The sequence below is a fragment of the Poecilia mexicana genome, unplaced genomic scaffold (genome assembly GCF_051168715.1).
Source record: "Poecilia mexicana isolate PSO_F unplaced genomic scaffold, ASM5116871v1 scaffold_7, whole genome shotgun sequence".
Taxonomy (NCBI): Eukaryota; Metazoa; Chordata; class Actinopteri; order Cyprinodontiformes; family Poeciliidae; genus Poecilia; species Poecilia mexicana.
The window spans coordinates 9,215,822-9,228,537 of NW_028263376.1; the positions used below are offsets into that span (position 1 = coordinate 9,215,822).

The 12,716-nt window shown below is 37.9% G+C and overlaps 1 protein-coding gene across 1 annotated transcript in view; it reads right to left on the reverse strand.

The window, feature by feature from the left end:
- nphp4 (nephronophthisis 4) overlaps positions 1 to 12,716 on the reverse strand; it is a 169,812-nt gene that overhangs the window by 17,474 nt on the left and 139,622 nt on the right. Inside the window, exons 19-22 of the mRNA XM_088007009.1 lie at positions 12,021 to 12,211; positions 10,934 to 11,148; positions 3,211 to 3,400; positions 2,501 to 2,584 (exon numbers count right to left, since the gene is read on the reverse strand). Of these exons, the coding sequence (XP_087863135.1) occupies positions 2,501 to 2,584; positions 3,211 to 3,400; positions 10,934 to 11,148; positions 12,021 to 12,211 (680 nt within the window). The remainder of the gene's footprint in view (positions 1 to 2,500; positions 2,585 to 3,210; positions 3,401 to 10,933; positions 11,149 to 12,020; positions 12,212 to 12,716) is intronic.

Consider the following 12,716-nt stretch of genomic DNA (forward strand, 5'->3'; position numbering starts at 1 on the left):
TCTGTAAAAGCTTTCCGAGTTTTGTTTTTGCAGTCAATTTATGGTTTAAGTTAGACTTGGAGATTTTCTTGCACATTTTTCTCGGTGTCTGAAGCCTCGACTTGACCTCTCCCTTCACTCAAGTTCCTAATTAAATTACAAACTGCGGAGACAACAATCTGAAAAGGGGGATCCTTTGATAACCTTCTCTCCCTTTCAGAACATCAATTAGGTGAATTTCCTGAAGGCTAAGGAGCTTCTTAGAGGAGCTGATGGATCCCAAATTGGGACTCCACTGAAGAGGCTTTTAGGCAGCTTAGTGAAAGTTGCATCACTGGTGAGAAAGACAGCTGTAAAAAGCTAATTACAATGCGAGATCTTGGCACAGGTCAACAAGAGCTTTGCTAAACTGTACCTTAGCTCCTCTTCTTATGTTTATGCTTTTTTCTGTACAGTACTCAGAAAGATGTAAAAAAAAAAAAAACTTTTAAATTATTCAGTATTCTAATTCAATGTTCACAATATTGAGATGTTGAAAAGTGATTTAAAAAAAAAAAAAAAAAAAACTTAAAGCAGCGCTTTCAATCTGTACTTTGCTACAATACAGAGGTATCCCCAGCAGTCTGAAAGGCAAACATTTCCAGTCCTGGAAGCTAACCTCAAACAATTTGCTTGCTGAACGCAGAGCAGCTGTCCAAACCGTGGGAGTATCGGCTTTGCGGCGACATGCTGACCTGCAGTTGTGGCCTATATCTGCCGATGTATGCTGACTGACAGCGGGGCCAGAGCTGGCATACTGACAGCTCTGCTGTTGGGACTTGTCAGTTTTAGCGGGATACAGATTTGATCCAGACCTGACCTCTTTGACCTGTTGACATGATTTTTATTTTTTTTTTCTTCTTTGTTTGTTTGCCTGCTCCGACTTGCAGTGCTGACCGACTCAGAAAATACACAAACTGGAGGAAAGGGCTGGGGGCGGGAGTGGTGCACAAAATACTTGGCAGACTGGCACATATTTATCAACCCTGTGTAATGCGATCAAATCAAAATACTGCAAATGAACACCAGGAGGATCATGGTGTAACGCAGGTTGATGAGGACATTTGAAGACGCTGTTTGTAAAGGATTAAAGCTCCATTCTGCAGATACATGGCTCAGTTCTCTGTTTGTATCGGATCATCAGAAACATTGCAACATCTTGTTAGCAGCTGTGACTCTTTTAATATGAGACCAAAGATAAACATGCAAAGACTCCATGTGGATGAAAACAAACACCCTTAACACTCTTTTCCACCATGAAACATGGCAGTGGTAGTGTCATGCTTCTCTTCAGCAGGGACTCGAACGCAGGTGTTAACACCAGATGGAGTGATATGGAGCCTGATCCTGGATCAGGACAAAGACACAGAGCGGAGGCGAAGCTATGGAATAGTTTACAGGATTTCTGCAGGTTTCACCAAATCAAATTTGACGCCTTTTAAGACCCTTTTAATTTCATTCTCACATTTTGTGTATATTATTCACGATAACACAAAAACATTTTCAACAAAACTAATTCCCGTTGCTCACATTTGTGGACATCAACAACAAAACTAATGGCACGAAGTCCTTCTGTCCACATATGTGTACGTCATGTTTAGCAGCATGGTAAATCTCTACAGATACTAAATGTTGTAAAATTGTACAACAACAACAAACACTGAACACTTTTATAAATATCTGAACAAAAATCAGCCATACATTTTGATAAAAGTTTTTACCAGAGAAAAGTTTGGATCAAAAGCTGCCATGTGAATTTTGAGGTGTGTTATCAGCCATCTTGACTCTAACCTGTAATGTGTTCTACTCTACCACTACCACTATGTGGCAGTATAACAACCTCACATGTAGACATCAGGCCCCATATAGGGCAAAACTTTGCATTGTGGACTAGACAACCCAAAATGTGTTGTCCACATATGTGGATGTCAGGTCCTAGGATCTTGAGACTAATAGATACATCAATTAGAGGCTAATAAAGAGAAGTTAATTTAACCACAGATTTTTACTCTTTTGTCTGGCTAGTTAATAGTTTTCACTATTAACTAGTGAAAACTAGTTAATAGTTTTCACTTTCTTTTTTAATGACATGAGTGTAAAAAGTGAGAAGGTAAGAAATGCTGTCCTGGCATGCCTCAGGGAGTTGTCTGTGGGTTTGTGTGCATACAAGACTGTGAACTTTATGATGGAGCTTAAAGTTAACTGATAAAAGCTTCAGATCCAAAAATCTATTCAGTAGTTTGAGATTAGGCATCTTTATCCTCTTTTGCCATGTCTAACCCATTAAGACATTATGTAACAGATGGGCATGTGACTTCATTTTGAAGCCTAAGATGTATCTTTACATTAAAGGTTTCAGATAAAAGGTTTTTCAAAGGAGAAAACACAAGCACATCCAAGATAACTAGAAATCTGCAGCTGGAGATAAAACTAGTTCAAGATCCATAGAATATTGTACAAGGCGTAATGGGACACTGTGTACCTTGATAATTTTGGCATTAATAATGTTGGACAGCGTCTTCTTGGCCATCTGGGAACCTTTGCCTGTAGGCAGGAAGCTTGGTCCCTGTAAGGATTCGATAAAAACACACAATGTTATCAAAACTGAGCCTCTACATATAAACACCAATTTATTCTCAGGAAATACATTTACAAACCCCGCCAAGAAAACTGTAAATGGTAACAACAGACAACAAACGAAGGGCTTCAAGCCACCAGCAATCCTCTGAGGATTAAACAACATCTGACGTAAGTGACACTTGTTTTGAACCAAACTTGTGACAAGAAATAAAATGAGAAAGCCGGAGCATCCTTTAACTAGATCAGCTGTGATTACTAAACACTGAGGTGCGGAGACATTTTCCTCAAGTCTTAGCCTTGCTCCACATTTTTTTGCAAGGCTTCTTCGCAGCTGAGACACATATTTGATGAGCTCACGACCAATATATTTCAAAAGATGTTAATGTACTTGAATCAGCATTAACAAAACAAACAAAAAACACTAGTGTTCAGAAGTCCCTTTGAGTTTTCTCACATGGTAGCATGAAGTCTGCTTCCTACGGTTAAAAAAAAAAAATAGAAATAAAATCTTTTTAAACGTTATATTGTAAAACAATAAACACGGGGAGAGGAAAAAAAAAGAGAAATCTCAACAACAGTTCATTCAAAGTCACCCTCTGATCTGAACTTCACCTGGACAGATATGGTGTGGTTGCACAGGAAGCTCTGGTACTTCAGGGGAATGTGGACACTTTCTTTAGGCCGGAGATAAACCCTGGGACCAGGAGCTGCTTCTTCCACGTGAAACATGTTCTCCTCCAGCGGGGTAGAGGTTTTCGTTATTGCTTTGAAGTAACGCCACTCCTCGGTGTCAGTGATGACGCTGGATGAAAAGATTAAAGGACAGAAATGTGATCAAAGCAAGTTTTATATTTTTTTTTAGATCACAATGCGACTTGTTATGCGATCAAAATGGAAACCGTGTGGTAGAGCTGAAGAGACAAAAAAAAATCTGATTTCTGTTTCTGTTTCTGTAGAACGACCAAATGCTGGTACGGAAGAAAGCAACTTTGGAACATGTCTGCGATTCGAGAGAAACTCCAAAAAGTACCAAAATGGGTACATCACACATTTAAAAGAACATATCTGAAGACTTGTCATAAATTCAATATAAATTTGTAAGAAAATCCATGATCATGTATTAAAGAACCATCTTGCTTTCATGCAAGCCCAACAGCGCTTTAGGATCATGACTCACTTTGTTTTTCACTTTTTCTTTTTAAGAAGCAAGTTGCTGTGGAAGATAAGATTAAAATAAATCACTTAGATGCACTACAAACTGCAAATCGAAGCCTCTGCAAATTTGACAAAACTTGCATCAGATCAAAGTTTCAAATCTGTTGTGAGATGACTGTCATATATTACTATGCATTTCAAAACAGTACTGTTTTTCAGATGTCTTGAAATGCGTGTAGTCTTGTAAGATTGTTTTATTTTAAATTTAATATGCACAATGTTTGGTTCAAACTGGTTTTGTTCAGAAATGATCGTAAAATGTTTTCTTCATGAAAACTGATCTGATGGAATGGACACAAATCAGAAACCAAATTAAACATTTTAAAAAATAATAGTTAGATGTGATTCACATGAAACTAAATAAGTACTTAAACATTCAGTGCTCAAATAAAAATTATAACAGGAACTGGAAGAGTCATTGAACATATTTTTTTAATGTTTCCACAAAAAGGTTAAAGCTGATTGTAAAGATACATACAATCAAAACATAATTCAAAAAGAAAACCAGAACACCAATAAATGCCTTTATTCATGCATATAGTCTAGTCTGTAAAATGTCAACAAATTAGAACCTTCTTAAAAATCAGTAATAAACACTATTAGTTTAATAGTAAATAAACCAGCAACAAAATCCAGCAACAAGTAAACCTAAGTACCTAAATGGAATGGAAAATAAAAATGATACGTGAAACCAAACTTTAAGTTTTAGATATTTTTGCAAAACCATGTGTAAGAAAACACACTTTGCATGACCCCTAAACAGCACTGTGAAACATGGGGATGTTGTTTGAAACATGATGGCCTCATCATGTCTCGCTTCTTCAACAGAAGCTGGCAGAGAAATACCCAAGTAGGCCTGCAGCTATTATTGCGGCAAAAATGTTTTTCTACAGTGTGTGGTTGCAGGAGGGCTGAATATAAATAAACTACAAATTTTTCAAAATTTGATTTGCAAAAAAACTATCTCTGAAAAAAACATCTAGTGCTCCTCCTACTTCACAATTACACACCACTGTGTGTCTCTTTGTCACATACAATCCAAACAAAATAAACTGAAGTTTGTGTTTGTAATGGGTCTTTGTGTAAGAAAGGCACATTTAATAAAATTAGTCATTATTTTTTAGTACATAATCTCCTGAAATGAAGGTAACCAGCCATTTCATACATAGTTATGAGTTGGGAGGCTTGTTGATAATGCACAACTCAGTATTTTTAAAAGCCATGAAGAAAACCTTAAACGTAGGCTGTCGTGTGCCTCGCTGGTAGAGCAAGTGCACCTCTAATGTCCTCTACGATTCGATTCTCGACCTCAGCATGCTGCATGTCGTCCCTTTCTCTCTCTGCCAATCTTGTCAAGCTACTGATGAATAAAGACTTCTGGTGACACAAGATCTTAAAAAATAAAGGGAAATCTTAAGTCTGAAGTCTAACTGGCACACACTCTACTGAACAGCCAGGAGTAAACTTTCACTAAACTCCTGAACCAAGCAGCTACACTTCCACCACACTTATTTGCCTTAAATTATTGACAGCGTGTATAGAAAAGGTGTAAAGAGGGCAGAAATTGCCCCAGTTGGGTCCCCTAATAAATGGATTTCCAGGGAATAACGACCAGAACGCGATAACCCATTCCAAGAGACGAAATGTCTTATCTCTCCTCCTCTTTTTCTCTTTGTATGCAAAAATTTTCACACACAAATGCATTCAGGGAATGGTTGCTTTAGACTTCAAAGCTTTGAAGCCATGGGAGTGGAGGGGGAAATTTCTTATCAATAGGAGACTGGGAGTTTTTAAATTTTTTAGAGCTCCATCGTTGCCAACTTTAGGCAAAAGATGCTACAGTCAATTCTGTGAAATGTATCTGGATATTCCCACAGTGCGGTCTGAATAAAACATTTTGCCCTTGGCATAGACAACAAAGAGGTTTTTATGGGTGTTTGTTTCACCTGCGAGTTTTTATTGCAAACTGTTGGCCGATTAATTATTAAATAAAAGTAAAAACAGCAAAGTAAGAGAAACCAAAAACTGAAGAATAAGACGACCGAAATGCAGAGCTGAATACAGCATAGGGAAAAAAGAAAGAAAAGAATTATGGGAGCAAAGCAGTACAGCCGGGAGGAAACACACAATCTGCTGGCCATCAGTCTTCCAGCACACAGGGCTCGGTCAAGCAAAGTGCAAAATTCCCAACAAAATAGATGGCAACAGGTAGCAAACGTGTCCATCAAGAGGAGCCTCTGGGCCTGAAAACAAGTGCTGACATCAAAGCTACAGCTAGCTTAGCCTTTCACTAAGTACTCTGTCTTCAAAGACTGATGCTGGAATTGAGAGGTATAGGGTCAGCCTCGTTTCTGGTTTGTTTTTGTAGAACAAAGACCCGACCCAAAGCTCGCCCCAGGTTCTCAAGAAACCTACGTGTCAAACATCGGCTGAAATATTGATGAGGAAGCGACAGCAGAGCAACTTTGGTGTTTTGACCAAGCTGCTGCTCATGTAGTCCAACACAGATATTATAGACAGTTTTACTTCCCCGCTGAGATGGAGAAGAAAACAGATGAAATATGGATGAAAGGATAACAATGGATTTCACAATGATGTTCTTTTTGCCTCAAATTGTGTAAGATCGGTAAGAGTTGGCCATCATTGACTTGGTTTATTATTCAAACTTTATGGGCTTTGTTAGACCATTTTTCTTGTTTTTGGAGTAACCTGGTCCAACAGTATATGTATGTATTTTTGACAGGACACAATATTCATTTTAAATATATCAAGAGGTTGGAAATGCTGCTGCATGCATTTGGTGTGTTGATCTTGAATTTGGACTACACAATAAACCTGTAAATATCACACGTGTCACCCCATTTTCTCCTTGATAAGCAATTTTACACTGAGTGGGAAAAAAATGAATAATTTGATTATGATGTAAAAAGCTTTAGATACAGGCCAGGAATGGGCATGAAAATACATCTGTTTGCAAGGATTTGGCACATGTAACCTTCATCCATCTTTATGGACAATTTTGCTCCACTTAAAAAAAAAAAAAAAATAATAATAATAATTTTGTACGTGGGTGCAATAGGCGCAATTATTTATTCATTTTTTAACAAAATGTGACACATTTTGGAATTCAACTTTTAATTACTGGAAAAAATCAACAGAAATCTAAAATTAGGTATTACTTTCATAAGGTATTAAGGGAAAATTAAATCTGCTAAAAAAACAAAAACTGTCCTTTCACCATATCTTAAACAAGTCCAGTGCTGCTCAAAGCTTTTAACCCTCCAGCGGTCTTCAGAGATGAGATCATTTAGACCCCACAAGCCTTTAACACTGTGCGCAGTCCGACGGGGTCGCACCGACCCTTTGTGCAATTTTACAAGTTTTTTTTTTTTTTTTTTTTTGTGTGTGTGGTTTTTGAAATTGATGGTCTGACCGGACAACCTGCTGCTTCACCCTGTCTGTGACATTTTCTCCTGAGCGTTAAATATTCAGAATTATTCTGAATCTTAACATTGTATATGCTGTTTAATTAATTTGTGTAGTACTTATAAAAAAAAAGCTAAGTGAGTTGCTTTTCTATAATACATGTTTGGGGACTGGAATTATTTAGTTTTTTTTTCTAAATTAGTCTTGGATGTTGCAAAGACTATCCAAAATATTTTCAAATTTGATGCAGATTTTAAAATGATCAGCAAAAAAAATTACAGCATTTTATGGGCAATGAGTTGCACATTTTTTTCCATCGTTTGGCTCATCCTGCAACTTGAAGTCGGATGCATTTATACATGTTTTTTTTTTCTCCCCATTTTCTGACTGATGACTTGAGTGATGTGAATTCATGCAGATGGACAAGAAACAAGGATTTAAAGTACTGTCATGATCTTGATTATGATGACCACAGTTTCAGGTTGTTGCAGTCAGGTAACACAATGAGAGGGTCACTTTTTACACAGTTTTATTAACATTATCATAACCTCTGTAACGGTGACTGGTCCATAACTATCTGTAATCTATGGTTACGTGTCCTAATCTGCTCGCAATCTCAAGGTACTTGAGATTTTTGTCAGTGATTGTGTCTGAATTATTCAACATATCTACATAAAGTTTTAACAAGTAGAAAATAAACTTTTTAGTTAGTTTAAAGTATGTGAATAACTTCTTCAACTTAGGGTTTATTGCACAACTCAAAGTCAAGTGAGTCACTGAAACTAAAATCTTTCCAACATTTTTTTATTTGAAAGGGTAAAAAAAAAAAAAAAAAATCAATAAATTCATAACTAAAACATTCCCGGTTTTATCAAGTCTCAAAAAACTGAATTAAATGAAATCATAATTTGAATTCCTGTCTTTAATCTCTTCCATGTAGGGAAGGATAATCCACGACACATTGAAGATCAACATGCAGGAGAGTTGCTTAAATATCATTAGGCCATAAAACATACAGTGCACTTAGGGAACTACGAGTTTCACTAATGAAACCCAGATGCTGCAAAAGACACATGTCCAATAATGCAAAAGTTTCGTTCTTCATTCACGCATTCCAGCACTTGGTAAAGGTGAAAGTGTTTGGCACAAATTGTCACACTGCCTTGTCAAGAAATAAATAAACAAAGAGGGTGCTAAGCCAGTAAGAGGACAGATAGTGGGATTGATGACTCTCAATTAGAGGAGGCCCAGTGGCCGGGCTAATGCCATAATGATTTATCCATGGTGTGCCGCTGCCTTTGTTGATCAACCTGATATATGTTAATCCAAAGCTCAGGCATGATTGGAATCCAAAACAAAAGACTCTGTGAAGGCGGGGATTAACAATGATGCTAAATGAAAAGAAACGGGCACGGCATGGAGACGGGGAAAGAAAAAAGTGTAAACATCAGGAATAATGGCTGCCGTGTTTGGATTAAAGGGGTTATTTGGCATCTTGCCAGGATTACAGATGCATCTGTGTCAAGGACATGTTTGTGTTTCTGAAGGCGAAAGAATCTTCATTGTCTGAGAGCCTATCAAGTGTCTGTGAATAATGAGCAAAAAAGTTGACGCATGATGCCATATAGAAATGTTCTTGTAAACTGAAATTATCTCCTTTGTCATTGTTGACGTAAACATGTGAACTGTACCTCCAAATAATCCGCCTCTATTTGGACTAATCAGGAATAGTACAAATAAATATGCATGCATATTTATTTGTGGTGTTCGTGTCCACACGTAGAAAGTATGAAGCTGGTTCCAGCTGATACTGTGAGGACCCACTGTCAAATCGTCAGCTGCAGCGGGACTCTCTCCGAGACGTTTTGAGCCCTGGTGTAACATTTTCAGAGAGTCTGCGTTTCGGCAGACTTTGCCTCAGGGAATTGCCCACAGTTCATAGCTTCATGACAAGTACGGCCCAGAGGCACAAAGTAAAAACAAACCAAAAAGAAAGTGTACTGGTGCACAGATGGACGTTCTTTAGCATGTATACTTGAAGTTTAAGGGGGGAAAAAAAAACTCGAACATCCTACAGGTGTTCAATTTTAAATCCAAAATCATCATTGAGTCTGATAACAAAGAACAGGCCAGATAATGTATTAATTCAAATGGAGGAGGAGAGAAGAACAGATGGCATGACCGAAAAGTGGCACTGTTAATGCCATTCTGAGTAATAAATGTTTGGCTCCTAAATAAAGATGTAATCATCGTAGAAGTGTTGATTGTGGGTCGCTGTTAGTTCCAAAACATTACCTCACAAATGGAAAGCGTTTATAATTTCGCTATAACATTTGAGTATGTCTGCAGCTGTTCACTGAAGAAACTACAAATCTGTTTTCAAAACCATGTTTAAAAAAAATCCTTTTTGATAAAACCTACAGCCATAGCGGCTTAAGTTTTCCTGTCCATTTATGCATTTTTTCACCGTCTCCATTACAGACAGCTCACCTGGCCCAGTGCTTCTGTGCCTTTTTCTGGTTAGATTTGAACTGATTCTGGCCTGAAGTGGATTGTATATAATTTGATATGAATTGGACCTCTTTGACTTGTAAAGTGTCTAGACAAAGTTTAGCTGCCCTAACTTTATGTACTAACTTGTAGTGTAATAACAAGAGAAGTGAAATTTTAAAATGGTTGAATTGTTTAGTTGTCAATTAAGAGCCAACTTCTCAGTCTGCTACACTGGAGTGTGTGAGGTGTGAGAATACATTATTCCACAACACGGAGCACAAATAGGCTCATGAGCTTTAACATCACAAATGGAAACACGTTCACAATGTGTGAACACAGCTTAACGTAGGAGCACGGCTTGTTACGATCTAACAACAGAAAACACATACGGCACAAAAAAACACATGTTCACACCTACTGTGTTAGATTGGAGAGCCACCAATACATTTACAACATCCTTCCAGTTTAAAAGAGGCAACACATACTAAGCAATCACAGCACCGTGTTAACAAATTAATAAATTAAGAAGTATTGGGAGCAACAAATAAAAGTTGTGTGCGGCTATAAAGAAAATGTGGCTCGACATGTCACAGTAAGCGGGTTAAAACCAACTTTGAAATGCAGGTAAAGACGACACACACGTGGATGAATCCGTCATAAACGAGTTCACTAAAAATATATCGGTGAGGAAAAGTTCAACAGATTTCTTGTTAAAAACAAGAGAACATTAAAACATAAAAAAAAAAAATTATGTGTGAAAAAAGGTGAAAACAGGTACAACGAAACTGATCTCTTTAGTTTTCGGGTGGCATTGAACTATAAAGACGGCAAGATCCGCAATGATGTTACTGATTTTTTATTTTTCATAAACTTTCAAAACACTCAAACAATTGTTCCACATGGTCATAATGGGGCATCTGTGTGCAAAACTGTAACATAAAATGTAACATAAAAGTACTTTCCAGATAAATATTCAAGCACATAAAGTTATGTGTTTATAGCTCACACCACACACTTGTTACTTTGACACACTCTAGAAGTATCACGCTGTGGCCATAAAATGTCTTAATTTCTTTAAGAAAACCTTTGTTTTTATTTTTTTTTTTCAAAGTAAGATTAGGTTTTTCAAAAATAAACTACGGTAATAAAGTTGCAGATAAAGGTAGATACCACACCCTCCTAACGGTCTGGAGAGTCTCACCTGAGCTCAGAGTCGTCGCTGTGAATGGTGACGGTCTGAGGCACATTGAAGGGATTCTTCAGGACAAACTCCATGTATTCAGCAGAGCCCAGGCTGGCATAGAGGAGGTGTTGTGTGGTGATGGCCTGGCTCAGCATGCTCGCAATTCCCTCTGCTTTGCTGTACTCGTCGCTGGGTTGATGTTCTCTGATCAGCTGAGTTGCTGGATTTAGACCCTGACACCAGAAAAACAACACCAAAGGACTGATAAATGTTTCATAGTGGCATCATACTACACACCATCGTGGTCTTCACCCAAAATGTTCTCTGTGAACTGCTACGACAGTTTCCAGAGCAGTTTTGTGATCAGTCTTGATCTTCTGCGCAGCGTACTTGTGCAGCAGCTCATAGCTCCAACACTCTCAGAGCTCAGTGTTCAGTTAATGACTTTGTGGAGTAAAATGTCATCACTACTGGTAGAAACACTGGCCAATGTACAGCCAGTAAAACTCAGGTTGCACTGAATCAATAATTTTCTCCATGACCTTTCGGTGACTATTTCAAGACATATTTTAACACTTCACTGCTTCTCCACTGATTGCTTTCTTTCTACACAACACAGTACAGTTTGGATAAATGTTTTGCCAACCCAGCAGGCAGGCTTACTGCTGCAGACTCTCCGTCTACGTCAAGCGTCTGGAATAAAAACGAGGTATTCCAATTTAACAAAGAACAGCCATATTTGGGAGTGTTAAATACTGGAAATATTTTTCTAAAAGTGTTGTCAAAATGTCTTTTTGATTTTAAAAGCATACACATAAATACATACATGTGCGTGTGGGCATGCATGTGTGTGTGTATGTCACTTGTTTTGGAGCTTGTACTCTGCTAAGAAATGAAACGCTGATTTTTCAAAAATGTTTAGCAACAAAATTATTAGCAAATCATACATATTAAACATGTTGGTATGTAAAACAGCAGATGGTCATTCTTACCAGAGTGACTATTAACACTGACCTGCATTCTCTCATGTGTCAAAAGTCACTAAGTTTCTGTGTGGTGTCGTGTTCATTTTGCTGACCTTACCAGTAGTAAAGTCGGACATTACCATAACATCGGCTGCTGTTGTGTTCTCTTTAGCCTCCAGTCGATGCACTGCAGCCATGCAGTCCAGCTTTCGCCGTCTGCTGTCGCTGTTCAGGCTTTGTGCTTCAGGGGTGATGTCCTGAGCTCTGATCCTGTTTCTGTTCAGCAGCACCAGCTCTCCATCCAGCCTGTGTTCTCGTGCCGTGTTCCTAGCTGCCAAGTAAAAACAGGCCGAATAGAATCTGTTCTCCTCATGTTGATAATGATGATGCATTTTCCTTGTTCACACCTTTCAACACTCCCAAATGACACTTTAGAAGAAACATAATACAAATAAAAACAGATGGAGATAAAATGTTTGACTATGATCTCCACATTTTCAAGTGAGAAGATTCTCTGATGCCTTCTTTTGCCTCAGTGATTATATAGTTATCAATTATTTTCATTTATTCAAGTGGACCAGTCACAGAATTATGAAAGTATTTAAACAAAGCTTAAACTACAGTGTTGATTTCCAGAAAAACAATGCCCCCCTATTCCTAAGCTTGGAGAGAGTCTACATTTTCGCAATGGGGAAAATTAACCTAGTCTCACTGAATGCAGTCATAAATCATAAAAAAATTAGCAGCGCAAAGGAAGAAAACAGTACTTGGTACATCGGTAAATTGCATAAGAGAGAGAGTGAGCTGTAAAGTGGGCCTTTATTTAGGCTCTTCAG